Consider the following 27,990-nt stretch of genomic DNA (forward strand, 5'->3'; position numbering starts at 1 on the left):
ATGGTTCCCAGCAGCATAACCAGCTTAGTAGGGAGGTAACTTCCTGGAAGGTGCAGAAAACTCAAGACATTTTGGGGACTTCAAGAAGAGAAGAATTCACCCATATCTGTAGGTACTGCAGGCAAAGTCTGATAGCCATCCTTTGCTTGTCTTTCCTTGCCCTGAGAGGTCTTTAAAAGTTCAATCTGGGATTCCCTGGTGGTGCAGTGGTTAGGACTTGGTGCTTTCACTGCTGTGGCCTGGGTTCCATCCCTGGTCAGGGAACTAAGATCCTGCAAGCCATGGGGCATGGTCAAAAAAAAAAAAAATTTCAATCTGAGATTTCTTATGAAAAGTTCCAGCAAATCCTGTTTTAAAAAGCCCATATGGTCAATCGTTATTGTTGTTACATGTATATAAATAATCAGATCAAGTTTTCTGAAACCAGACATTTTGCAAACAAGTTAGTCTTAATTTGACTCTCTTTGGTAGAAATGAGGGTGTTCTGAGAGAGAAAAATTATGTTTCAGTAATATACCTTTGTGGATATTAGGTTCCAGTACTCAGTTGTCTGTGAGGTTTTGTTATTTATCTGTAAACTGGACTAGATCCTGAATTCTTCTGGTTTCCTCCAATATCCGGCTATAATTCTCCAAACTAACATTTTCAGTGCCTCTCCCATTTTTTGAACACTTGGAATCACTGAGAACTAAAACTGCCCTTTTTCCAAAGTCATGGGAACTAAAATTGGACAACTTGATATAAACCTCAGAGAAATCCCCATAACATCATGTCTGTATAGACAATCTTTGTACCTTCTGTATCTGAGCCACTCAGAAAGTTTACCTAAACACCTGATGACAGCATCAGAGACCTTGCAAAACGTGCTTTGACCCTGACATCTAGAATCAGCTGGCTCCGCTCTGGACTCGGGGCCTCATTGCCATCCGGATCACAGCTAGTGATTCTAATCGTGCTTCTGATTCGTTCTCTCTTTGCTGTTTTAAACAGTTTATGCTTTGTATCTTTTGCTGTTGTGCTATGATACCTTCCACAGGAATAATGGTAGCTTGAGGTCTTGAGATGACTAACCACTCCTCTAAGACCCCTCCCGATGAAGATACATGCCTATTTCGAAGACTCGCTTCCTGGATGGCTTCGTGCTGCTCCTATGGGGCCATAAACTCTCAAAGGGCATACCTCTCACACAGCCACCTCTTCACCCCTCAGTGGGGCATGCTTTCTGAGAACGAGCCTTCCCGGAAGCAAGGGAGTTGATACTGTTGCCAAAGAACCAAATGGTTCACCATCAGTGCTTCTAATGGAAGATCTCAATCAAAGGAGGGAAAATAAAAATGGAGTTGGTATTGTTAAGAGAGCTCTCCAAAATGGAGCCAGGAGGCCAGGAAGGAAGTGTGACCTGCGCACATTAGCCTGGATGGAATCTGACCTTTTGACCACTTACTGTCCAAAGAAGGCATCCAGAATGTCTGCCAGAAACTCGAGTTACTTATCAGACTGTTACCCTGAAATAACTCATGACGGTCTGTCTTCTTAGCAGATCCCTGCCCTGAAACAACTCATGATTCTTGAAGGCAAATGTTTCCTGGCTCAAGCTGGAGCCCATCACAGCTCTCACCAGGCAGCTTTAACAACCTTGTGGCTTTTTGTCTTCCTGACTCTTTCTCTTCCCCAGAACACTTTTTTGGTTTTACCTGAATCTATGTCTCCCAAATTGTGATTCTTAAGGCCCCCCAAATCTCTTTTCTTAATTACAGCCTTCTGCATTGTTTCTTGATGACGCTAGTCATCCTAAATCCACACAGAGGAAAGAAATAGTCCCTTAATTGAGCCATAATTCGCAACCTGAGTACCCCTTCCCTTGAAATTCGTGTCCTAAGCATTTCTTTTCTGCTTCTTAGGGGTCTGCCATAATAGTTACAACTGAGCAGATATTACGTGTTGATGGCTGTTGCAGAGTTTTACCAAAAGACTTTGCAAAGCTCCTACTTTTATAACTAAGTTAAAATTCCAGGTAAAGTTTTTTTTTTTAATTTAAAAATTTTTAATTTTTTGGCCACTCTGCAGGGCATGTAGGCTCTTAGTTCCCTGACCAGGGATTAAACCCACACCCCCTGCACTGGAAGTGCAGAGTCTTAACCACTAGACCACCAGGGAAGCACCCAGGTAAGGGGTTTTAATTCTCTTGAGATGCCCATCTATGGGAATCAAACAAAACATCAACAACAACAAAGAAAGGCTACTTCATACAACAAAAGGCAATTCACCATACCAAGTAAATGAATGAAAATGGATTGCTGAATGGCTGCTATGTTTACAGAACTTTCTTTGCTTGGAAAGGAAAAAGATTTTGAAAAACAAAGGTAACTATTTCATTCCTAAATGATGAATAAGAGATCTGCATATTGCTTTGGTTTTCTCCAAAGCAGAGCAAGGGCTTGAGCAGAGGGAGTTTCTTTGGGAACTGGTCCCAGGAGGAGGTGAGGTGATGAGACAGGCAGGGAGGGAGGAAAAACCAAAATCAGGATTCCTTATGGAGGTCAAGGCTGTAGACAAGTGGGGATTCCGCTTGGATGGTCCCAGAAGGGTGTGGGGTGTTTTCAGAATCATCTTCTGAAAAACAGGATGCTGGGGCATTTATCCATGAGAATTCCCCTCCCCTCCTGGCTTTGTGTTTCCATGTCTGCCACCATCTCTAACTGTTGAGTAAGAAAAATGGGAACAGTTGGGCTGGAGAGTAGAGTGGGGATTGTGGCAGTTCTAAGATTTGAGGGTTATGTGAAAGAAGGAAATGGACCACTCCTCAGCAGATTACAGGTGGCCTTTTGCTTGAAACCAATGCTGTGGGGCTGAAGGAATAAAGTAAATTCCCCTCACTTTCTGAATTACGCCCAACACCAGCTCTTGCTAATTCTTCCCTTCGCTGCATCTCACGGGCTCACTCTCTACCCCCTAATCTTAGGCCAAGAAAAGAACCAGAGACATGGGTTTTTATTTTGACAGTCAAGTTATTTTTGATATTCCTTTAATATTCTTTTAGGACATATCTGAGAAAAAAATGTTATTTTGTCTCCCACGTTTTCAGTATTTTTACTTCTACAGGTTGGATGGTTTCGTTCGGCCCAAGATTGGGCATGATTTTTGTCTTCTAAGCATGGACATCAGGCAGCTTTGCCTCTAGCATTTTCTCTCTGTAACCCATGGGTACACAGAGTTATGTGCTTGAGGACCTGTGAAGAGTTTAGAAGAGATTACCACAAAGCATTGCCTGTAGCCATATGGTCTCCTCTTTTCACCTGCTCTAATGTCTGAGGTTCTTGCCGTGAGATTTCTTTGCGTTAAAGTATATTTCTAGAAGGTCTGTATAAAATATCCAGTCCATAAACTATGTTGGGAGCAGTAAGTACTACATTGGTTATAGAAGTTTTAAACCTGATCACGAAGAAAACGTTTTCAGTATGGGGTTAGCATCAGGTTGACAAATTGGTTTTCAAGTGGCAACATTTAAGTGTTGGCAAGATGCTGGCCAGAATATAACTAGTCCTAAATCTCATAATACTTTCTACTGCAAAAATGAATGAGGGCTTCCCTGGTGGAGCAGTGGTTAAGAATCCGCCTGTCAATGCAGGGGACATGGGTTTGCGCCCTGGTCCGGGAAGATCCCACATGCTGCGGAGCAACTAAGCCCGTGCGCCACAACTACTGAGCCTGCGTGCCACAACTACTGAAGCCCGTGCTCTGAAACAAAGAGAAGCTACCGCAATGAGAAGCCTGCGCACCACAAGGAAGAGTAACCCCCGCTCGCTGCAACCAGAGAAAGCCCGCACGCCCGCACGCAGCAACGAAGACCCAACACAGCCAAAAAAAGAAAGAAAAGAATGAGAATACATGTGTTTGAGTGCTGTCATTGTAGCTACTGTCCTGGCTGAAGGAAACAAGCTTTTCTTAGGTTAATTTAGGATTTCTCTGGTGCACTGAATTCAAAGCTTTGAATAATCAGCTCTTGTGTTGCTCAGATAAGCCACTGAATTGACACTGCTTAGGAGATCTAAGTGGAATGTTGTTTAAAAAAAAAAAAGAGAAAATTTTTTTGCTTCTAAAATATCTAACTTTTCTAACTTATAGTGAAAATAACATCATTTCCTTATTTCTTTCACTAGTATGGGGACCAGCAAGTGAAGATCATTTCTCAGCTGAAAGGCTTAAAGAGAGTAGAATAAATTATTTAGATGTATTCTTTGTAAACACACACTTAGTTGAATAACCACGTAGAGAAAGAGGAGCTATTAAATATTTTCTGCTTCCAGACACTCTGGGCCAGCACACCAGGAACTGTTGCTACCTTTCCTGCTGACACACCCCCGTCCAGGGAATAAGCAATGGCCTGAGGTATCTGTAAAAACTCCAGTGGAGTACAGGGATCTAGGATGTGGTTTAGATGATTTCCCAACTCTTATAACATTTTCATGCTGTTTATACTTCTGTAAAACTGCATTGATGTTACAATTTATTATAGTCATAAAATCAGAAATTTCATGTGGATGAAGACCTTCGAAATTACAATCAACTTTAACACCTTCATTGCTTTTGATGAAGAAGTTGATGTGTACAGGCATTAAGTTAATTTTCCCATATCGCAAATTAGTCAGCCAAGACTAGAAATGAAGCTTCTGACTTCTGATGACATAAATCCATCCCTTTAGACGGTGAGAGAAATAGGAAAAGCTGTCTGTCTGTGTGTTTTTTCGTGCCTCTCAGCGGCGGGTAGGGAGGGGGATGGAGCTTCTGCCCTGGCTCCAGGGGCCTCAAAGCAACGGTTTAGAAGTTAGTCCAGTAAATAATGTTTTCTAGAAAGAATACTTTCTCACAGACATTGCTTGGAACCCTGGGCACGTTATTATCGTTTAGAAATTGTCTGCACTGCATCATAACACGTGATTTGGCAACGTGAGAGTCTGGATGCGGCAATGCTAACTTTGTGTTCTCAAAGCAATGTCACCGTCACCATTTTATTAAACATGTACGTCCACCTGACCAAGCTCATTATATGTTGTATCCTGGAAAAAAAAAAGGAAAAAAGAAATAAAAATAAAAACTGTCTGCAGACAAAGTGGGATGACTGCCACTGCCTGGTAATCAGGGTGTGACAGGTGACCAGTAAATTAATAATGTGCATTTAAGTTCCAATTCAATACAGCAGCCTAACTGCTGCTAATCATTAGATGAGATTCAGGCCAGAAGAGCTATGAAGAGGGGCTGGAAACGGGGTTTAAGCATGAATCCTGCGTCTGTTACATAACGAATTTCTTTCCCCAGAGACATTCGAGGTCCGTTTGTAGCTGAGGAGTTGTAAGAATATTCAAATGTGAGACTGAGAGAATAAATATTTGTTTTTCTCATACAGTGTACAAGCTTACCCTCTTATACACTGAAACACTATGAAAATGTGCTCTTGGAACAGAACAGTTAAATCTTTGGGTTGTTCCCTTTGCCTCTTACCAAGTTATTTGCTCCTTGCTACTGTGGATGTGAAAGCAGAAGTTGACAAGTCCAATATTGTTAGGCAGAACACTCACACTTCTAGCAAACAAACTGTCCCAAACACAAATCCACTCTAACGTTTACCAAAGTTCAGCTTCTGTTCCAGCTGAAACAAGAGCCTTGGTAAGAGACACAGAGGGGCTGATTGGCTGGGCAGGGTGGGCAGGGTCCATAAAAGGCAGCTGTGGAACATCTGGGGGGCAAAGACATCACCCCGCCAGAGGCAAAGCTCAGGGCTCCTGTGACAGCACGTCTTCACCATGAGTGGGTGCCCATGTTTAGGAAGCAGCTTTGGGTGAGTATTTACCTCTATCCTAAGTATGGGTAAGCTCTTAGGAATGTCAAGTATGAACACTAATTTCGGAATTTCAAAAGCAAGGGTGAACACTGTCATGCTTCTTCCCTTGTTTAATAATCTACTTTGAAAAGTTAGCAATAAGGGAATTCTCATCAGTCCTTTTATTAGTTATTGTTCTTTTTCAAGCTCTATTTTTTTCTTCTCACTTTTTCATCTGCAGATATGCTTTTAAAAACCTCTCTGTACAAGGCAGTGAAGAAGACAAATCACAAATGGGTGTGAATAGAGCCAGTAAAGGGGGACTTATCTATGGGAACTACCTGCAAGTAAGTGGCAGAGTCCTCACAAGGAGGAGCTTTCATTGCTAAGTGCTAGGTGACATTTTCATGTTGGGGTTTCTGTTTGTCTGTTTGTTTGTCTTCTCAGTCGCCAAATAGTTTTCTGGACCTAAAGATATCTCTTTTCATACACACGTATGCTTTTTCAAGTTTTGTTAGAACACGTCAAGAGACTCATATGTGAAGATTCATCTGCCTGACAGAAATACAATGAAAGCAGAGAAAGCAGAACCCAGGCCGAGGACACATGGGATGAGATAAAGCGCAGATAACTGGCAGGCGTTGCACAACTTGTATACCTGAGACCTGGTTACTGAATCCCAGCCTAGATAACTGCAAATGTAGCCAGAACATTTTCTCTTTTAAATTCTTTATCGTAAACTAGAAATGTTGAAGGCGTATGTTTAGATGAAAGAAAGATGTTACAAAGAGGCATTTGGAGATTATTTTTATCTTTTTTTTTTTTTTTTTTGGCCATGCCACGCGGCATGTGGGATCTTAGTTCCTCGACCAGGGATTGAACCCATGCCCCCGAGGTGGAAGCGTGGACTCTTAACCGCTGGACTGCCAAGGAAGTCCCTGGAGATTGTTTTTAAGATGTGAAGTGATTAGAGCCCTTGATGCCCTTGTTGGTGGGTTTCTAAGGATGAGCTGACAGGCAACGTTAAGGTCTTAGAATCAACTCTTTAGGAGAATAAAAGAGCAGCGGACACACAGTAGACTAAGCAAGCTATGAAGCTTTTATAGATGGAAGGGATATGAGGGTCAAGAGATGGGGCAAGAGATGGAAGGGACATGATTTCTCAGTGAGGGTAACAGCATTTGTTACGATAGATTCCTACCAAATATACTTTCTTCTGAAAAGAATAAAACTCATGAATTCAACTCATTCTTTATGAAGACACATTAATTGTTTAAAAGAAAGTAGATTGGTTCCTGAGCATTTGGGATTTGGGGGACTTTTTTCAGTATTGTATTCTATTTATTAAAGTTGGTAAAAATCTAGTTTTGCGATTTCAAAATCAGTCTTTCTTTGTAATCTTTTTTCCAGCTTTATCAAGATATAATTAACATATAACATTGCATAAGTTTAAGGTGCACGCACGTTGATTTGATACACTTATATATGGCAAAGTGATTACCACCAGAGCATTAACATGCATCATGTCACATAATAGCCCTTTCTTTTTTTTGCGGTGAGAGCACTTAAGATCTAGTATGTAATGCATTGTCATTAACTATAATCACTATGCTATACATTAGATCCACATAACGTATTCATCTTGTAACTGGAAGTTTCTACAAAATCAGTGTTTCTATTTTTTTGTTTAAAGTTGGAAAAAGTTTTGAATGCGCAGGAACTTCAAAGTGAAATAAAAGGAAATAAAATCCATGATGAGCATCTTTTCATCATAACTCATCAAGGTAAGTTGCACACAAGGTTGGACAGTAGCTATTCATAGGAATTTTCCATCAGTAATGAGGAAAGTTACCACACTTTTACCTGTAAGACGGTGGAGGACTAAGAAATCCCCGTTGTTAGGATGCTCGCGAATCCTTCGCTGCCAGATAAGTCCTCATAGGACCTCCTTCCGCGATTTATAACAGTCTTCTTTCTGCTACCTCCGTGCTTGTTGGATCAGTTAGGACTCTGTCCTAAACCCGAGGGGGCTTTCTATCTCTTGGAATTCACAAAGAATTTGCAAGCTAAGAGGTCATTTTTTTCCACCTGGAACATTAGGAGACTATTTTCAAGAAACAGATCCCTCACATTTACTGTAACTTTACATATCCTACGGAGAGCTGGTACTAAACAGGAATGTGAATTTTGTCTAAAATGTGTGTTCCTAGTCTCCATACTTCTGCTTCTGGGTAGTGGTTTTTAACGTAGAGTCCTTGACTTTGGAAGTTGAGGAAGTCCCTGAACTCTTTGAAATTTTGTGCAAAATTTCACAAACATGTCTTTCAGAGGTCTGTGACCCCCAAACCTTTAGATTTCCTCTACGATTGTTGGTGTCATAATACTGCCATCTGGCTGACCAGGGCCCAGTGACTCATGTGGGTCTGTGCTGCGTTTCTAGATGTTTCCTTGTCCTATCGATTCTTTGTGCCTTTTCCTCAAATGAGTGTTTTCTTCACAGACTGGCTAATATGATCGTCTCCTTTGAGTTAAACAGAATTAAAAATGGAAAATAATGGGGCTAATGTGTTACTTCTCCTGTTTTTTTATGTTGCCATTTTTATCAGTGGCTCGAAAGCAAAATCAGCAGGGGAGGAATCACCGCAGGGCAGCACACGTTGGGAATCAGAAATTTGTTTCGAATCCCATCTCTACCATTAAAGATGGTGTAACCTCGGTCAGGTTTCTTGACCAGTAATTCTCGCCATTTCCCCACCTATACAATGGAAAGAATGATTGTTTCCTCTCATGCATAGAGTTGCTGTGAGGATGACATGAGTAACGTGCACTAAGCACTGAGCTCAAGGTAGAGCACACAGTCAACACACAGCGAATGGTAGCACCGATCGTCTGATGCAGAGACTTTCCTTCCATCAGAACACGTGGTCAGTGGGTCATGGGACCAGCTACACCAAGTTAAACCTGAAAACGTGACTCACAAACTGATCCAAAAATATATTTGGTTTGCTCTTTTTGTCCACATATGGAAAATAGATTTCTGAAAGTCTATGTAATTTAAAGGTACAATTTGATCCCCTTCATTAGTACAGAAGCACAGCCTGTGCCCAAACAGAAGACGCTAGCGATCACTAAGGTGATTGGTTTCCATGCTCCTTTAGTGACTACACTGGCTGTTTAATTCATCTATTTATATAATAATCACCCAGCATTTATCTTACGCCAGACACTGTGCTAGGAACTGAGGGAAATAGATGAGTATGACAGAGTTTCATCCTGTTCATAGCTTGTCCTCCCCATAGAGTCCAAGTCCCTAGAAATAAATACGTTGTCATACTCATTAGGTTAATGTGTATTAGGGTCTCACTCTATAGAAGTTTAGTATCACTTCCACTTCTCCACACACCTCCAGCTTCCACACGGGAAGTTAGATTTAGATTATGTGCTGTATCCTCAAGGACATTAACAATATTTTGTTGAGAGAAGTCGTTTGGAAAATAACGTAAAGCATATGGATAACACGCCTGGCATATTCAAGCACTCAATAAAAGGAGGCTGTTACAACTTTATCACTAATATTTGTTTGTAGCATAAAATGGGGCTATATTGGCCTTTACTGAATTTTAAGTTCCATTTTGATTTCTCTTTCAGTGTGTTAACCGAGTCTTTCATATAATTATGGTCAAAATGCTCCCATCACTTTCCAACTGACAATGATTTTCCCCTCGCAGCTTATGAACTCTGGTTTAAGCAGATCCTCTGGGAACTGGATTCTGTTTGCGAGATCTTTCAGCATGGCCACGTGAGTTGCCATGTCACAATATTGTTTTCATATTTTTCTTGGAGAAAGTAGAAAGTGTTATTAATGGGAAAAGTTTAACACCAAATGGTGGAATTATAACTTAACGGGGGAAAAAAGTTTGTAGCGGAGAAGAGTTTAGTCACATCTTCCCAGCCTCGTCATCACCTTGCTTCAAGGTTCCTTTCCGATTTTAGTTTCAAGCCCCTTGCTTAGAACTCCATATTTTTCCCTTAAAAAAAAGTTATGACGAACGACGGTGGATTGCCAGGACAGCTAATGCCGATTCGTTCATCAGTAGGTACCAGAATTGTATTTCTACTGAACGTCTGCATGGGAAGACAGGAGCAATGGTGAGGAAAGGAGACGGAGAGAAAGAGGAGGGGAAAGTGGGAGGGGATGCGGGGGAGGGCAGAGAGGGGCGCCCCGCGAAGCTCCCGCAGCCTCCCTCCCAGCCCGCATCCTGCCCACACCTTCCTCCGCCCTTGGAGGACACAGGACCCAGCCTTGGGTCCCCCAGCTCGGAGTCCCTGCGCCAAGGGGGCTGGGAGGAGAGAACATCCATCCTCGGACAGTGCCCTTCTCGTACCTGTGAACGCAAACCCCATCCGTCTCATCGGCAACTCCCGCCTCAGGACGGAGCCCACGGACCCAGGGGTCTGCTTAACCTGCACGCACGGGTCCCCATGTTCCCCTGGACTTTATTCCTTAAAGCAAAACTAACAGAGGCATTTGCTAAGGAATCGGTGGGAGTTGTGGTCCAGAATTTACCTAAAACTTGCTTCCATATAGTTTTCTATTTTTAAAGAAAAAAATGATTTTGAGGTTGCAGGCGTTCCTTGTACGCATCAGAGTTGCTATGAGTTCAGTGTTGACCTAAGGCACATTTTAGTGCCAAGGTCCCTCCTTAGAGTAGAGACGGCATTGACAGGAACACATCGTTATTTACACTCTATTTAGTGTCTTCCAGAACTGACGCCTGAGGACTCTGTTCATCTCCTAACCCCCAGGTCAGGGATGAGAGGAACATGCTGAAGGTGGTGACCCGAATGCACCGAGTGGGGGTGATACTCAAGCTCTTGGTCCAGCAGTTTTCCGTCCTGGAGACCATGACAGCCTTGGACTTCAACGACTTCAGGTGTGCACGCGGCTTTGTCAACACGCAGGGGTTACCCTCCCATTCTGATGGGCTGGAGAGAATGTGTGTGCTGTGTTGTGTGACTTAAGAAGCCTGTCCTGCTGACACTTTGTCACTGGGAACACTCGGGAATCATCACCACAAGCATTTAAGCAGCTACTGAAAATACTTCATCCCTTTCCTCTTACATAGGAACACAGCATGATCCGTGAATTTCAATTCATCATGTGTGCCCAATTTTTATCCCAAAAGGATTTTAGACAACTTACCAAAATGGCAAAAAAGGCTGATATAATACACATAACTAAAGTTAAATGATTAAAAACTAAAAATAAAAGAGAAACAGGAGTGATATATAAAGAAACATGTCAGCATACGTTATAGATTAAACTATAAATTTTATTTTTTAATACTTTAAAATTTTTATTTTATATTGGAGTACAGTCGATTAACAGCTATACTCAAGTGTGTTAGTTTCAGGTGTACAGCTAAATGATTCAGTTATACATATACACGTATCTATTCTTTTTCAAGTTCTTTTCCCATTTAGGTTATTACAGACTATTGAACAGTTGAACTATAAATTTTAGAGGTACATATCCAGGAAGATATCTATCTATCTATCTATGAAATCTTTTCTCATAACCAAAATTTGAGAAGAAATCTTCCTAAGAGCGTCAGGTGCATTTACTGATGGAACAGACAGTGTCTTCTACATATTTGACGATCAAATGAAAAGTGGTAGAATTCCTTTGTAGTATATTTAACAACTTGAAGTTTTAGTACCAGTTAGATGAAGGAAATTTGTAAGGATGTGAGAGTTATGTGGGGTGGGAGTACTCACACTTTGTGATGCCCTATTTTGTGCTAGGCAACATCCCATTCATTTTACTTGTAGGGTCTTACCAGTGCTCATAATAATACTAGGTAGTGAGATTAATGAATTGAACTTTAAACAGAAATGGAATAATATATATATTTTTGGCCGCATGGCTTGCGGGATTTCCCCCACCAGAGATTGTCCCTGGGTCACCGCAGTAAAAGTGCCAAGCCCTAACCGCTGGACTGCCAGGGAATTCCCTTGAATAATACTTATAAAGAAACTTTTAGCTCTATTGAATGAAAAATATTGCTCAGTGTTCACCTGTCTTTATCTTAGGAAAAGCTTAGTATACACACATGCATGTACGTGTCTGCATGTGTACGTATAAATTTACATGTAAACACACACACATAGATAAACACACACATACATACACATATGACCTTTCACAGACTATACAAACATCAACTGGCAGTGACAATGATGGCTAGGACCTCGTTGTCCTGATTTTGGTGAAGTCCAAGTCCTGGGTCCAACGCTAGGCAGTTGTGTGTCTGTGTGTGGTGATGCCTGGGAGAGTCACGCTGACCACCTTTCCCAACAGAAGAGACCCTTGCGGCGATTGGCCATGACAACAATCTCCTCCCTCCTCTTCTGCCCTCCCCCACCTGTTCTCACAGAGAGTACTTATCCCCGGCATCAGGCTTCCAGAGTCTGCAGTTCCGACTGTTAGAAAACAAGATAGGGGTTCTTCAGAGCTTGAGGGTCCCTTACAACAGAAGACACTACCGTGATAACTTCAGGGGAGAAGACAACGAGCTACTACTGAAGTCCGAGCAGGAAAGGACCCTCCTGCAGCTGGTGGAGGTGTGTGTGCAAAGGCCACTGGGAACGCCTAGCTCAGCACACCTGGTTACTTGAGCTTCTGCGACACCCGGATTTTAAAATTCATATCAAAGTTGGGTCGCGTTCATTGTAAATAAGAGAAGAATGAATGTATAGAAATACTTTAGCTGGTAAATTCCACTAATTAAAATATTAAAAGCTCTCTTGAGAACTTCAGAGAGATTTATATAATCAATGATATGTTAATATTTAATAACCTCCTTATCTTATTATAACAATCCTTTTAACTATTCCTGCTAAGCAACATTGGATTAGCTGATTTTTAAATTGGGTGTGGTTATTTATTGAATGAGCTTTATTTCTTTAAAATATTCCATAATTGAGAAGTTCCACAAGTTGTGTTTCTTAATTAAACTAAGTCACTAAGATTCTATCCTTCAGAATTCTTTCCCTTCATATCTTACTTCTCTGTGGGTCTGTAAATGACCTTGAGGAATTATTAATTTGTTCTTGCATAAGTAAATTATTAAATAAGGATTGTATAGTCTTGAGTTCCTTGACAAAGTCTTTTCCTTTGCAAATTAAATTTTTATTTTAGTGAATTATACTCTGCTCATTAATCCCCTGGGCATTGTAAGTGTAGATTTAGGTTAATAAATTATAGATAATGCTATTTAATGGCTTATAAAGATAGAGAAAGAATCAGAAAGCTAATTTCAAAACCAAAAATAGGCTAAGTGAGAACCCACAGAGATGCACAGATTCGGTTTTATTTCTAGATTAAAAATCCTGTGACATCTTAAAATAATTGAGCAGTCAGTTGACTTCAAAGTTGCTAAGTGTACAATGTCCCTGCGTTTAGAAGAAATCATATCTTATACATGTCATGATTCCTTCAGCCCCTAAGACATAAACTATTTTGAGAATAAACCAGAAGCCCTCATTAAAAGAATGTATAGATATGTTCATAGATTTATAGAAAAAAATTGGGATTTCTGTAATAATATATTTCTTAATAAAAAGTAAATATCTTTAATGTGATTTCTTTTAAGATTAGGAGAATAAAATATTGCTATTTTATAAATAAAGAAATTGAAGGGAAAGAGAAATATTTACACACAAAAAAACTTAGGATGTATGTTTCTCAAAACCATGAAAATTTTCTATTTCAAGTTCATAAATGTTTGTTACAAAGCATTTTACATATTTTAAATTTTACAATGTATTTACTTGAAAAATATTTATTTCAGGCATGGCTGGAAAGAACCCCAGGTTTAGAGCCGCATGGATTTAACTTCTGGAGAAAGTTTGAAAACAACATTGTCAAAGGCCTGGAAGAAGAATTCACAAGAATTCAGGTATTTGTGAAGCCATAAGTAAACATAAGTTTGCTACAGGAGAAGTACTGGGAATTTCATTTTAACCATTTTCTATTAATCTTTCATTTTCCTCATATTCTTTTACAAATGCATCTGCTTGGAATATATGACATGATTGATTTAATTTTACTGATGTGCAATAAAAATTAAATGAAGAAGTTGATTGTAAGCAAGACTTTGAATAGATGAGACTAATAGACCTTTCTCATTTATATTGAAGATATCATGTTATGACCAGTTCTAGACAGAAGTGGGCTCACAAAGGACCAGTGATCCAATACACTAAGCCATACAACTTTCCTTCACTCTGATATGTCTGCTGAGTTCTTCTTATTGGCTCTCAGACAATGTCAAGTTTCTCTCAGTTAAAAAAATATATATTGTAGATTCCTCAATTTCCCTCACGTTATGGGCCCCATATCCTTTCTTCATGCCAAATTTCTTGAAAGAGTTGTTTCAATTCTACACCTTGAGAGGCTGTGTCACGAGGTGTTTAAAGCAGGGACCTGATGCCACAGTCATGGGTCAAGTCCCCCCGTCCCTGCTTGGTGACCCTGTGCCATTGAACCCCTCCTGCTACCTAACCTCTCTTTGCTTCACTCCCTTCATTGGCAAAATAGAAAATATGAGTATCTACCTCATAGGATTACTGTGAACATTACATGAGGTTCATATTCACAGAGTATTTAGAACAGCAGTCAGCATGGTTATTTCTTTTTCTCCATCTAATTCTCGCCCCGGTTCAGTCTGCCTTCCTGCCCGTCATTCACAAATGGTCACTGGTACCTAAATCCAATGACCACTTTTATCTCCATTTTACTTCACTTCCTACTGGCTTTACTACTAATGACTACTTACACTTTCTTGAACATTTTCCCCCATGGTTTTGGTATTAACATTGTGTCTTCATCTAGTGTGCTGGCCCTTGTTTCTCTCTCTCCTTTTCACAAGGGCTCAGAGCCCTTGCATTCCGTCTCTGTCCTCTCCCACCAGTGAACTCGTTTATACCCGCTGCTTCAGCATCTGCTAAGACACGAGTAATCCTCAACTGTTTAGCTTAGTTAACTCCTTAAATTTCTTTTTTTCTTGCTTTTTAAAAAAATATTTATTTGGCTGCTTCAGGTCTTAGTTGGGGCGGGATCTTTTGTTGCAGGGTGGGGCCTCTTCCTTGAGGTGCACGGACTTCTCTCTAGTTGTGGCTTGCGGGCTCCAAAGTGCATGGGCTCAGTCAGTAGTTGTGGTGCACGGGCTGTTGCCCGCGGCATGTGGGATCTTAGTTCCCTGACCAGGAATCGAACCCACATGCCCTGCATTGGAAGGCGAATTCTATTTTATTTTTTATCTTTTTTACTTTTTATTTTTTTAACATCTTTATTGGAGGATAATTGCTTTACATTGTTGTGTTAGTTTCTGCTGTATAACAAAGTGAATCAGTTATATGTATACATATGTCCCCATATCCCCTCCCTCTTGCGTCTCCCTCCCACCCTCCCTATCAAACCACTCTAGGCGGTCACAAAGCACCAAGCTGGCCTCCCTGTGCTACGCAGTTGCTTCCCACTAGCTATCTATTTTACATTTGGTAGTGTATATATGTCCATGCCACTCTCTCATTTCGTCCCAGCTTACCCTTCCCCCTCCCTGTGTCCTCAAGTCCTTTCTCTACGTCTGCCTCTTTATCCCTGTCCTGCCCCTAGGTTCCTCAGAACCATTTTTTTCATAGAGTCCATGTCTATGGGTTAGCATATGGTATTTGTTTTTCTCTTTCTGACTTACTTCACTCTGTATAACAGACTCTAGGTCCATCCACCTCACTACAAATAACTCAAGTTTGTTTCTTTTTATGGCTGAGTAATATTCCATTGTACATATGTGCCACATCTTTATCCATTCCTCTGTCAATGGACACTTAGGTTGCTTCCATGTCCTGGCTATTGTAAATACAGCTGCAATGAACATTGTGGTACAAGACTCTTTTTGAATTATGGTTTTTTCAGGGTATATGCCCAGTAGTGGGATTGCTGGGACATATGGTAATTCTATTTTCAGCTTTTTAAGGAACCTCCATACTATTCTCCATAGTGGCTGTATCAATTTCCATTCCCACCAACAGTGCAAGAGGGTTCCCTTTTCTCCACACCATCTCCAGCATTTATTGTTTGTAGATTTTCGATGATGGCCATTTGACTGGTGTGAGGTTGATACCTCATTGTGGTTTTGATTTACATTTCTCTAATGATTAGTGATGTTGAGCATCCTTTCATGTGTTTTTTGGCAATCCGTATATCTTCTTTGGAGAAATGTATATTTAGGTCTTCTGCTCATTTTTGGATTGGTTTTTTTTATTTTTTTGATATTGAGCTGCATGAGCTGCTTGTATATTTTGGAGATTAATCCTTTGCCGATTGCTTCATTTGCAAATATTTTCTCCCATTCTGAGGGTTGTCTTTTCGTCTTGTTTATGGTTTCCTTTGCTGTGCAAAAGCTTTTAAGTTTCATTAGGTCTTATTTGTTTATTTTTGTTTTTATTTCCATTTCTCTAGGAGGTGGGTTAAAAAGGATCTTGCTGTGATTTATGTCATAGAGTGTTCTTCCTGTGTTTTCCTCTAAGAGTTTTAAAGTGTCTGGCTTTACATTTGGGTCTCTAATCCACTTGGAGTTTATTTTTGTGTATGGAGTTAGGGAGTGCTCTAATATCATTCTTTTATGGGTAGCTGTCCAGTTTTCCCAACACCACTTGTTGAAGAGGCTGCCTTTTCTCCATTGTATATTCTTGCCTCCTTTATCAAAGATAAAGTGACCATATGTACGTGGGTTTATCTCTGGGATTTCTATCCTGATCCATTGATCTATATTTTTGTTTTTGTGCCAGTATCATACTTTCTTGATGACTGTAGCTTTGTAGTATAGTCTGAAGTCAGGGAGCCTGATTCCTCCAGCTCGATTTTTCTTTCTCAAGATTGCTTTGGCTATTTGGGGTCTTGTGTGTTTCCATCCAAATTGTGAAAGTTTTTGTTCTAGTTCTGTGAAAAATGCCAGTGGTAGTTTGATAGGGATTGCATTGAATCTGTAGATTGCTTTGGGTAGTATAGTCATTTTCACAATGTTGATTCTTCCAATCCAAGAGCATGGTATATCTCGCCATATGTCGATATCATCTTTAATTTCTTTCATCAGTGTCTTATAGTTTTCTGCATACAGGTCTTTTGTCTCCTTAGGTAGGTTTATTCCTAGGTATTTTATTCTTTTTGTTGCAATAGTAAATGGGAGTATTTTCTTAATTTCTCTTTCAGATTTTTCATCATTAGTGTATAGGAATGCAAGAGATTTCTGTGTGTTAATTTTGTATCCTGCTACTTTACCAAATACATTGATTAGCTCTGGTAGTTTTCTGATAGCATCTTTAGGATTCTTTATGTATAGTATCATGTCACTGTGAACAGTGAAGAAGTTTTACTTCTTATTTCCCAGTTTGGATTCCTTTTATTTCTTTTTCTTCTCTGATTGGTGTGGCTACAACTTCCAAAACTATGTTGAATAATAGGGGTGGGAGTGGGCAACCTTGTCTTGTTCCTGATGTTAGTGGAAATGGTTTCAGTTTTTCACCATTGAGAATGATGTTGGCTGTGGATTTCTCATATATAGTCTTTATTATGAGGAGGTAAGTTCCCTCTATGCCTGCTTTCTGGAGGGTTTTTATCATAAATGGGTGTTGAATTTTGTCAAAAGCTTTTTCTGCATCTATTGAGATGACCTTATGGTTTTTCTCCTTCAATTTGTTAATATATATCACATTGATTAATTTGCATATATTGAAGAATCCTTGCATTCCTGGGATAAACCCTACTTGGTCATGGTGTATGATCCTTTTATGTGCTGTTGGATTTGTTTGCTAGTATTTTGTTGACGATTTTTGCATCTATGTTCATCAGTGATATTGACCTGTAGTTTTCTTTTTTGGGGACATCTTTGTCTTGTTTTGGTACCAGGTTGATGGTGGCCTTGTAGAATGAGTGTGGGAGTGTTCCTCCCTTTGCTATATTTTGGAAGAGTTTGAGAGGGATAGGTGTTAGCTCTTCTCTAAATATTTGATAGAATTTGCCTGTGAAGCCATCTGGTCCTGGGCTTTTGTTTGTTGGGAGATTTTTAATCACAGTTTCAATTTCAGTGCTTGTGATTGGTCTGTTTATATTTTCTATTTGTTCCTGGTTCAGTTTCAAAAGGTTGTGGTTTCCTAAGAATTTGTCCATTTCTTCCAGAAATTGTCCATTTTATTGGCATATACTTGCTTGTGTCTTTTCTGATGATCCTTTGTATTTTCTTCAGTGTCAGTTGTTACTTCTCCTTTTACATTTCTAATTCTATTGATTTGAGTCTTCTCCCTTTTTTTCTTGATGAGTCTGGCTAATGGTTTATCAATTTTGTTTATCTTCTCAAAGAGCCAGCTTTTAGTTTTATTGATCTTTGCTATCATTTCCTTCATTTCTTTTTCATTTATTTCTGATCTGATCTTTATGATTTCTTTCCTCCTGCTAACTTTGGGTTTGTTTTGTTCTTCTTTCTCTAATTGCTTTAGGATAAGGTTAGGTTGTTTACTTGAGATGTTTCTTGTTTCTTGAGGTAGGATTTTATTGCTATAACCTTGCCTCTTAGAACTACTTTTTTTTCCACACACACACACACTGTATTTTATTTTTACAAGAGATAAATAAACTGACACCAAGCACTGTAAATGGATGACCACAACAAAATTAGAACTGCTTTTGCTGCATCCCATAGGTTTTGGGTCATTGTGTTTTCATTGTCATTTGTTTCTAGGTATTTTTTGATTTCCTCAGTGATCTCTTGGTTATTTAGTAGTGTATTGTTTAGCCTCCATGTGTTTGTTTTTTTTTCCTGTAATTGATATCTAATCTCATAGCGTTGTGGTCGGAAAAGATACTTGATATGATTTCAAATTTCTTAAATTTACCAAGGCTTGATTTGTGACCCAAGATATGATCTATCCTGGAGAATGTTCCATGAGCACTTGAGAAGAAAGTGTATTCTGTTGTTTTTGGATGGAATGTCCTATAAATACCAATTAAGTCCAGGTTGTTTAACATGTCATTTAAAGCTTGTGTTTCCTTATTTATTTTCATTTTGGATGATCTGTCCATTGGTGAAAGTGGGGTGTTAAAGTCCCCTACTATGGTTGTGTTACTGTTGATTTCCCCTTTTATGGCTGTTAGCATTTGCCTTATGTGTTGAGGTGCTCCTATGTTGGGTGCATAAATATTTACAATTGTTCTATCTTCTTCTTGGATTGATCCCTTGATCATTATGTAGTGTCCTTCTTTGTCTCTTGTAATTGTCTTTATTTTAAAGTCTATTTTGTATGATATGAGAATTGCTACTCCAGCTTTCTTTTGATTTCCATTTGCATAGAATATCATTTTCCATCACCTCACTTTCAGTCTGTATGTGTCGCTAGGTCTGAAGTGGGTCTCTTGTAGACAGCATATATATGGGTCTTGTTTTTGTATCCATTCAGCCAATCTATGTCTTTTGGTTGAAGCATTTAATCCATTTACATTTAAGATAATTATCAATATGTATTTTCCTATTACCATTTTCTTAATGGTTTTGGGTTTGTTTTTGTAGGTCTTTTCCTTCTCTTGTGTTTCCTGCCTAGAGAAATTCCTTTAGCATTTGTTGTAAAGCTGGTTTGGTGGTGCTGAATTTCTTAGCTTTTGCTTGTCTGTAAACGTTTTAATTTCTCCATCAAATCTGAATGAGGGATCCTTGCTGGGTAGAGTAATCTTGGTTGTAGATTTTTCCCTTTCATCACCTTAAAGATGTCCTGCCGCATCCTTCTGGCTTGCAGAGTTTCTGTTGAAAGATCAGCTGTTAACATTACGGAGATTCCCTTGTATGTTATTTGTTGCTTTTCCCTGCTGCTTTAAATTTTTTTTTTTGTATTTAATTTTTGATAGTTTGATTAATATGTGTCTTGGCGTGTTTCTCCTTGGATTTATCCTGTATGGGACTCTCTGTGCTTCCTGGACTTGATTGACTATTTCCTTTCCCATATTAGGGAAGTTTTTAGCTATAATCTCTTCAGATATTTCCTCAGTCCCTTTCTTTTTCTATTCTTCTTCTGGGACCCTTATAATTTGAATGTCTTGGTTCAAGGACAACTTCTGCGGGATGTTCTTACCCAACCTCTCTGCTACTATAAGTTATTATGGACAACATTGTTCCTTTACACCACTGCCTATGGTTGTAATTTAACTTAAGTTTTCAGTGTTTCAGTCCCACCAGATAGAGATCAAGGGACTCAGTTTTGCTCATGATTTTTATCTCTATCACATTAGCCTTATTTACTGAATAAATCAACAATCAATTGGCTATAGTGTGCACACACATTCTTACCACACAGTGTGGTTGTTCTGATGAATTGAAGACAATTGGGGAAACGGATTTTTGTCCAGCCCAAGTAATTGAGTTGTAAGTAGCACATGTGTTGTAAGCAGGAAAATAAGAATTTCCTTAAACAAATCAATAGATATCAAATAAAAAAATATATAACAGTGGAAACTATCTAAGGAATTGTATTTCTAGAATACTGCACTGAAGATAGAATTTCAGTAGAATTAGTAGTATCTCTGACTAGGAATTCTTAATTTTTCCTAAGTGGAATTACTTTACTGCCTGTATTAAATAATTGCTGTCTAAAATTAGACCATCATTGACCACTTGCAGTTACCTCTAGCTTTGCCCATCTGAGTCCAGTTTTCTTGATATTTATGAAGAGAGTATTTGGATTTAACAAATCATTTAAACTTAAACAAAAGTATAGAACCAGTGGTATGAGGAAGGTCCTGTCTCATAAGCCATAATTTCCAAGCTGCAGTATTAGATGATATAGTACATATCCTAAGTACACCCTTTCTGTACCCAGCTAGTTTTTTCTCACAAGCAATGTTTTCTAAAATAAGGATCTCTTCTCTCTTGGGAATATTAATGCAGTATTTTCCCCAAAGGCCAAGGAAGAGTCAGAGGAAAAGGAGGAACAAAAGGCTGAATTTCAGAAGCAGAAAGAGGTGTTACTATCCTTATTTGATGAGAAACGCCATGAGCATCTCCTTAGTAAAGGTAGGCATTTCTATTCCGAGAATCCTTCCCCTGGAACGTAAGACCATGAGATCAAAAAGTCAAACCTTACTTGGGGGGAAGAAATGCACACTGATATTTCCACTCATAGGCGCAAGGAATTTTTCATTTGTTGTGGAAGTTAAGTATTTTCTATACCAGGTTTCTCTTTTTTTTTAAGTGACTTAAAATATATTTAATAAACCTTATTTTATAATTCTATAATTTATTTGAAGTATTTCCAATAAGGTATTCATAAATGATACAGGAATTTAGTATTTAGGAAAAGAAAAAAGGTCAAGTCCTTTTGTATGTGGCTGTTTATTGCTTGATTTCTAACCCTGCCTATTTAAAGGTTTTGAGAATTTAAAGTATGTGTGTATATATATATATATATATATATATATATATATATATATATTTAAATTTGTCTTTTAAAATCTAATATTAAAATAATGTTTTAAATGATAGTTTTCCAAATTCAAGCTAAGGGATAAAATATTTAAATGAACATTCACATTCTTTTCTAAAGACATATGACACAATTATTTAAGGTGATGATTGCCAAGTGAACATGAGTGCCTTAAATTACCTATTAAATTAAAACTTGCTATGTGTCTTGCAGGAGAGAGACGGCTATCATACAAAGCACTTCAGGGGGCCTTGATGATATACTTTTACAGGTAAAAGCAAATCAAAAGAGGAGAGTTAAGGCATACAGCATGATTGTTCTAGTTATTTATTTTTGGTTTTCTTTGGCTGTGCCGCACGGCTTGTGGGATCTTAGTTCCCCGACCAGGGATGGAACCTGTACCCCTGGTAGTGAAAGCACTGAGTCCTAACCACTGGACCGCCAGGGAATTCTCAAAAGAGGTGAATTAGAAGTAAAAATGGAGGAGTGGATACAGATAATAAATCCAGTATAAAGCTTATACATTGCAATCATAGTTTTAAAAAAATCATTTAGATTTGGCAGGGGGGGAAGCTTAGAAAATAATCGTGAAGTTTCATGAGGTTTTTCTTTATTTTAAATAGTAAGAGTCCAATTTTATACCTGTGGTGGGTAAAAAAACATAAAAACACACACAAATTAATCGATATCCTTTTCATTAAATTCTGCAGAGTGTAGGTACATTAAGTGTCCTAGGGACCCAAAGTTTAATCTGTCTCAGAAACTCAGCCATGAGATGGGTTCTGTCACTTAATGATGTTGTTATTCCTGTTTTGTAAGATGAAAAAAATGAAGTGAAAACACCTTATAAACTGTTGTTCTGCTTGTTCAGCAATTTCAAGTCTGTCTCCACCATCCACAGTGTCTGGGGCATCCACGTCCTGTCCTCCTAGCCACGTGGGTCAACGGCCCATCTTTGTGTTTCATAGATTAAATGTGTCAGAGCAATAGATGGCACACTAGTAAAAAGCAAAAAAAATAAAAAATTAAAAATTAAAAAATCTGTGTTTACTGCATGTCTTACTTACTTGGGTTTATTTTTTAATCCTGTCCCATCTATTTTTCAGAATGGCAGCATAAAAAACCTTTCTGTTTTCCTCAAATGTTAGTAAGCATATGCTATTCAGGCTTATGTATCCTCGGCAGAAAATGCGCTGAGAGAGCTGGGGGATTAGATGAAAAAGGAAACAAATATATCAGAGGGAGCTGTAACAAGCAGTCTTTGTTTTCACGTTTTAACATCTTTGCCTGGAAGAAGTTTCTGACTGTTATTGGCTAGAAAATCCGAGATGGTGTCCGTGTCTGCCTTTAATGGGAAGGGGTGTGAGGTGCGACTCTGGCGGGTCACTTCACGTCTATCGAGGAATGTTCTAGACTCTTACACACATGCTGCAACATGAGTGGTGTTAAGCCCTTTTATGAGATGAGGAAACTAAGCCTGGGAGAGAGATCAGAGCTGTCACAGCTCCTAAAAGGCAAAGGGGATGTTTGTTTCAGGCCCAACAGATGGTAGAACGTGTGTTCTTCCTGACACACTGGACTTGCCTGAACACTTTTTATTATTATTATTACTATTATTTACTATTATTATTATTATTCTTTTTCTGCCCCAGGGAAGAGCCCAGGTTCCAGGTCCCTTTCCAGCTGCTGACCTCCCTCATGGACATGGACTCGCTCATGACCAAGTGGAGATGTAAGTCCCCCCGGACCCCCCAGAGCTGCTCCCTCCCTGGCACCCTCCCCTCCCCCATAGCTGTGGGTCGGGGTGGGGCTCCGTCGTAAAAGCAGCCGAGCAGCGGCTCTCAGGGCCGACCCATCCAGGGCGCGGCAGGTGCAGTGCCCAGTGCTCACGGCTCCTCTGTGGGCCCAGGAAGAGGCTGTGTTTGATAAACAGAAGAAACAAGCTGGCTTAGGGTCGAAGCAGATTTCGCTTGTAATAGCAATGCACTCCTCTTGGCGTCAGTACAACTTGAAAATATAATTTCAATAGTTCGAGTTCATGGAGGAAGGGCCCCATGAGGACACGAGTAGCGAGGGATCATGTAAGTCGCAGGGCCTCCGCCCACGGCGTCCGAGGGCTGAGCGTGCGTAAGGATGGACGGACGCCCCGCGCAGCCTGGACCAGGCAGGGCGCCGGGCAACCGCCCCGCACCCTCATCTGCTCACACCTGAGCCTTCCACACGGCTGAGGGATAAGGGGAGGTGATAATCGTTACCGACCCCTTGTCCTTGGCGCACGTGGAGCTAACGCCTGTGTCTGTCTAGACAACCATGTGTGCGTGGTGCACAGGATGCTGGGCAGCAAGGCGGGCACCGGCGGGTCCTCGGGGTACCAGTACCTGCGCTCCACAGTGAGGTAAGCCGGGCATCCCTCCTCATCTCGGGGACCCACCAGCGCCTTTTTCCCCACGGAGATGCGCCTTATCCAGGAAAAGTCACTTATACTCCCTCCTGTCTGGACTGCCGGCAACCCATGTATCCTTAGATTAAGGGACTCCTCCGCCTTCGGAGGTCACTGAAAACATCCTTAGTTCTGGAAATTCATCATTGCATCCTGGGATGCGAGGGGGCGGGTACCGATGTCTGCATGACCTGGGAGGGCAGGAACCAGGTAACCCAAGAAGCGTTTTCAACTTATTCTGGCTCAGGTCTGGGCTAGACTAAAATGGGTATCATTGATTCTGCCAAAGTCCTCCTGGCCAGATGAATGACACAGCTGAAAATAGGTTCTTGTTTGCTGAGATGACTCTCTTGTATAGGATAAAAACTACTCCCATGTGCTCCAGAGGCTGCCTTTTTACATTGTTTACAAGGAAAGAAAGCAACATTTACTGAGCACTTCAAACATGCTAGAGAGATTTCTAGGACATTCATGTTCTTACTTTATTTAGTATTCACAGTATTATAGACAGATGGATATACAGATAGACAGACACATCTGAAAACTGGGAAACTTACAGAGCCCCGTGGGAAAGGAGAATTGAGAATAAATTAGATTTAGTCTTCAAAATTCTTTTTTTAAAATTTTATTGCAGTATAGTTGATTTCCAATGTTGTGTTAATTCCTGCTGTACAGCAAAGTGACTCCAAAATTCTTTATAATTCACTATTTTCATCCCTAGTCTTACTACCTGATGGACTAAGTTATAAAACACAGTGTTTCTATTTTCATCATTTGTAGAGATTTTCAGTTTCCCCGGGAATAAACGCTAGGCTGAATGAGTCACAAAAGTTATTGGTTTGAATTTTCACAGTCATTACACATTTTCTCTTTTCCTGGGAGTAAATTCTGTAAGCAGCATGAAACTGTAAATGATTGTACGAAACGAGCACAGCCATCAGGGGTGGTGGGAACAGTGAACACAAACAGCCTTCCTGGTGTGTCATTTTCTCATTAAATCTTCACAAAGGCCTGGTTAGAGGATGGGATTGTAGTTTTTATCTTACAGAGTTAGAAACCAAAACACTGAGCTTTAGACAACTTGCCCAGGGTCACATGAGTTGCAAGTGAAAGAGCAAAATTTGAACCCAAATTTGACTTCAAAGACAAATGTTCTTCTGCTATAAAACTGCAACTTAAAATAGTTGACTAACAAACACATGGCAATTTTAAATGTGAAAATCACTGTCATAGACATTTATTATAAATCTAAGATGGCATTTCAATTTATTAATGCACTCATGTCACTTATCCGGCAACAACTTAATGGGTGGGAAATATTTTCTGATGAACAACTAGGAATTCTGTGTGCTTTCAATTTATAATTTGGCATCCTGTCCTTTAAAAGTCAGAAACTAGGACACACCCTTATCTTTATGAAGGTAGCATGACAATAATAAAGCTCTAGGTTTTAATCTGGATCAGCCTGGTCCGGATCACTGAAACACGTAATATGGTTTTATGGGCATGAACCTTGGATGTGGAATAAAAATGAAGCAATCTTAATACTAATACTCTTTGATATACACAACATGGAACATATAATAATGAATACTAATTATTTATGGCAAAATATCATTATTTGAGAAATTTAAAAATCTTTCATGTCAATAAGTCTAAAACATCTGTATATATGTGCTTCTCCAGTGACAGGTACAAGGTGTTTGTAGATTTATTTAATCTCTCAACATATCTGGTTCCCCGACACTGGATACCGAAGATGAACCCAGTTATCCATAAGTTCCTTTATACAGCTGAATATTGTGACAGCTCTTACTTCAGCAGTGATGAATCAGATTGAAATCATCTGCAAAAATTTATGAAGAACATTGATTTCTCAGTCTGTGGTCTTTATTGTCTATGAATTTTCATGACTATGCAGACTCCTAATGTAATATATGTTTATACATATATATAGCATATATAGAACTGTAGCACTGATTCAATCCTAAAAATAATTTTATTACCTCATGTTTGTGATGATATCAGACTCAACAGTAAGAAATTCAGTTACATTGTAACATTGTACCCAGTGTTTTCGTATTAGAGACAATGTCCCTGTGTTTACCTTAATGTAACCATTTAATGTAATAATTTTCTCAGTTTCATACCTTATAAGCTTGTAAACTTCAGCTATTTCAAATATTTTATGCAATAAAATGTGTCATTCTGTACAAAGATGTGTTCAGTCAAAAAGTTTTGTAAATAAACTTTAGTCTTTTGACATATACTGTTTTGGAAACATTGTATTTGTTAGGACTCTTGGTGACCAAGGACAGAAATCTATCGGAAACTTACCGGCAGGGGGTTTACTGGGCAGTTTCTCCCGTAGCTCCCAGAAGTGAGAGAGGCTTGGGGAGCCTGGAGGCACCAGGATGGATCCAGCTCCTGGAGAACGCCATTCCCAAACCTTGGAGGACCTCTATCTCACCTCTTCTTCTCTGTCGGCGCTGGCCTCGCTCTGCCCTGTGGGCACCGGCTCCATCCTCAGGCTGTGTCCCTCTTCCTGCACCTCTGGACTCCCCCCAGCCCCAAGGCACGTGTCTGGCAGCCAGAGCCCACCCTAGCGCACCGCAGAATTGAGGTAGCGGGGAGTGTTCTTTCCAGAGGAAAGGAGAGGTGAACAGAGGAAGCAATGACCCGGTTCGTTTGGCATAAAATGGGTTAGATCAAGAGTTTAGATCACACAGGAGTTCCTTTCTTCTTTTTCTAGCTCAGTCTGTCAATACCTAGTGAAATTCCTGTTATGAGGGGAGCAAAATATTATCAAAGAACTCTGGAATGCGCAGCCACCTTGACCGAGGTGCTCACCTACGGCAAGCAGTAGGTTCTTGATGGAAGTGAGCTATTCTTTGGTCTCAATTACAATTTCCTTATAAGGATCATATTGTCTAGTTTGTCTACATTACTTACATATACTTGCTTTTGCCTCCATGGCGTGTGTGTGTGTGTGTGTGTGTGTGTGTGTGTGTGTGTGTGCGCGCGCGCAGGGACAGGTACATGGTACCAGATGGTGGTTAAGCTGAAAAATCCAGAGACAAGTAGCGAGGCCAATGACACTCCCTTTGAAATAAGTCAGCAAGTTTGAGATCAAATGCATCTATTAATTATCTACTTTGGTCCAAACCACCAGTTTAATCCCCAGTTTCCTCTCTATGTATTGGGATAAAATACTTATAATCTTGGCTTTTTCTCAGGAAGTAATGAAGAAATATGTTACTGGATATTCCGTCCATCAAGATGCCTTGGAATCCTGGGATAAATGCTATTTGTCAAGGCACGTTCTTTTAATAGACTAAATGAATGATCTGATTTAGTTATTTTTATCTCTGTTTCTTGGTGTGACTAGGTTATATAGGTGTAGTTTTTTTCAAATGATGTATCACTAATTCTTACGTAAATGTCGAAACCACTCATAATGCCAGTTAGTACCCTTGCCCCATTTAAACTTGCTTCTAGTGCCTACGCCCCACTTTCAATAATTCTTAAATGAATCATGAATCCCTGTAGGGCTAATTTAGTATTTACTCTGAGATCCCAGTGAAATCACATCCAGGAACATCTTGGTTATTTTCATTATGACTCCTAATTATTATGTGAAGATTTCATTGCTCTCCTCTTGGCCTCACGGGCGAACGTCCAGCAGCTGGTCAGCGCGGGAGCACAGCACATGCCCACGTGGAACAGCAGATGGTGAGGCTGAGAAGGCAGGAAGGGGCCTCTTTGGGAAAAGCTCATTTAGAAAAGTTGATATGTTATCTTTTAGGCACCGGGAGCCCCTGAATGGGCTAAAACAGAGGGATAACATGAAAATGGGGTCTTTTAGAAATGTAAACCCCGGGGACACAGAGCAGATGCATCATCAATCCGTCCATCACAAACACCCGGGGGGCTGACGAAACAGTTTCCAAGTCCTCAGGTGGCTCCTGGTCTGGGGGCCGTACTCGAGAAGCCCCAGACTGAGGGACAAGGGGTCTGGTGGGTCGACTCCTGAGCAGTGGGGGTCAGAGATGCTAAAGAACGTGCATCGAGTGAAGGATGGAGGAAGGAAATGGAGAGCAGGTGGGTGATTAGGTGCTGGTCCTCAGGTGTGGCAGACCTGATGGAACATCTAAGATTTCCCTCAATTCTATTGATTGGGTTATTCCATGATGCTAATGCTGTT

The 27,990-nt window shown here is 40.0% G+C and overlaps 1 protein-coding gene across 1 annotated transcript; it reads left to right on the forward strand.

The window, feature by feature from the left end:
• The first annotated feature begins 5,736 nt into the window (after positions 1 to 5,736).
• On the forward strand, positions 5,737 to 26,003 carry TDO2 (tryptophan 2,3-dioxygenase). Its single transcript, XM_004266173.4, has 12 exons — positions 5,737 to 5,836; positions 6,060 to 6,165; positions 7,512 to 7,602; positions 9,547 to 9,617; positions 10,625 to 10,752; positions 12,256 to 12,442; positions 13,672 to 13,779; positions 20,826 to 20,937; positions 21,560 to 21,617; positions 22,999 to 23,078; positions 23,651 to 23,741; positions 25,473 to 26,003. The coding sequence occupies exons 1-12, from the start codon at positions 5,802 to 5,804 to the stop codon at positions 25,624 to 25,626; spliced, it is 1,221 nt and encodes a 406-aa protein (XP_004266221.1). The 5' UTR covers positions 5,737 to 5,801; the 3' UTR covers positions 25,627 to 26,003.
• Positions 26,004 to 27,990: the final 1,987 nt, after the last annotated feature.

The sequence above is a fragment of the Orcinus orca genome, chromosome 4 (assembly GCF_937001465.1).
Source record: "Orcinus orca chromosome 4, mOrcOrc1.1, whole genome shotgun sequence".
NCBI lineage: Eukaryota > Metazoa > Chordata > Mammalia > Artiodactyla > Delphinidae > Orcinus > Orcinus orca.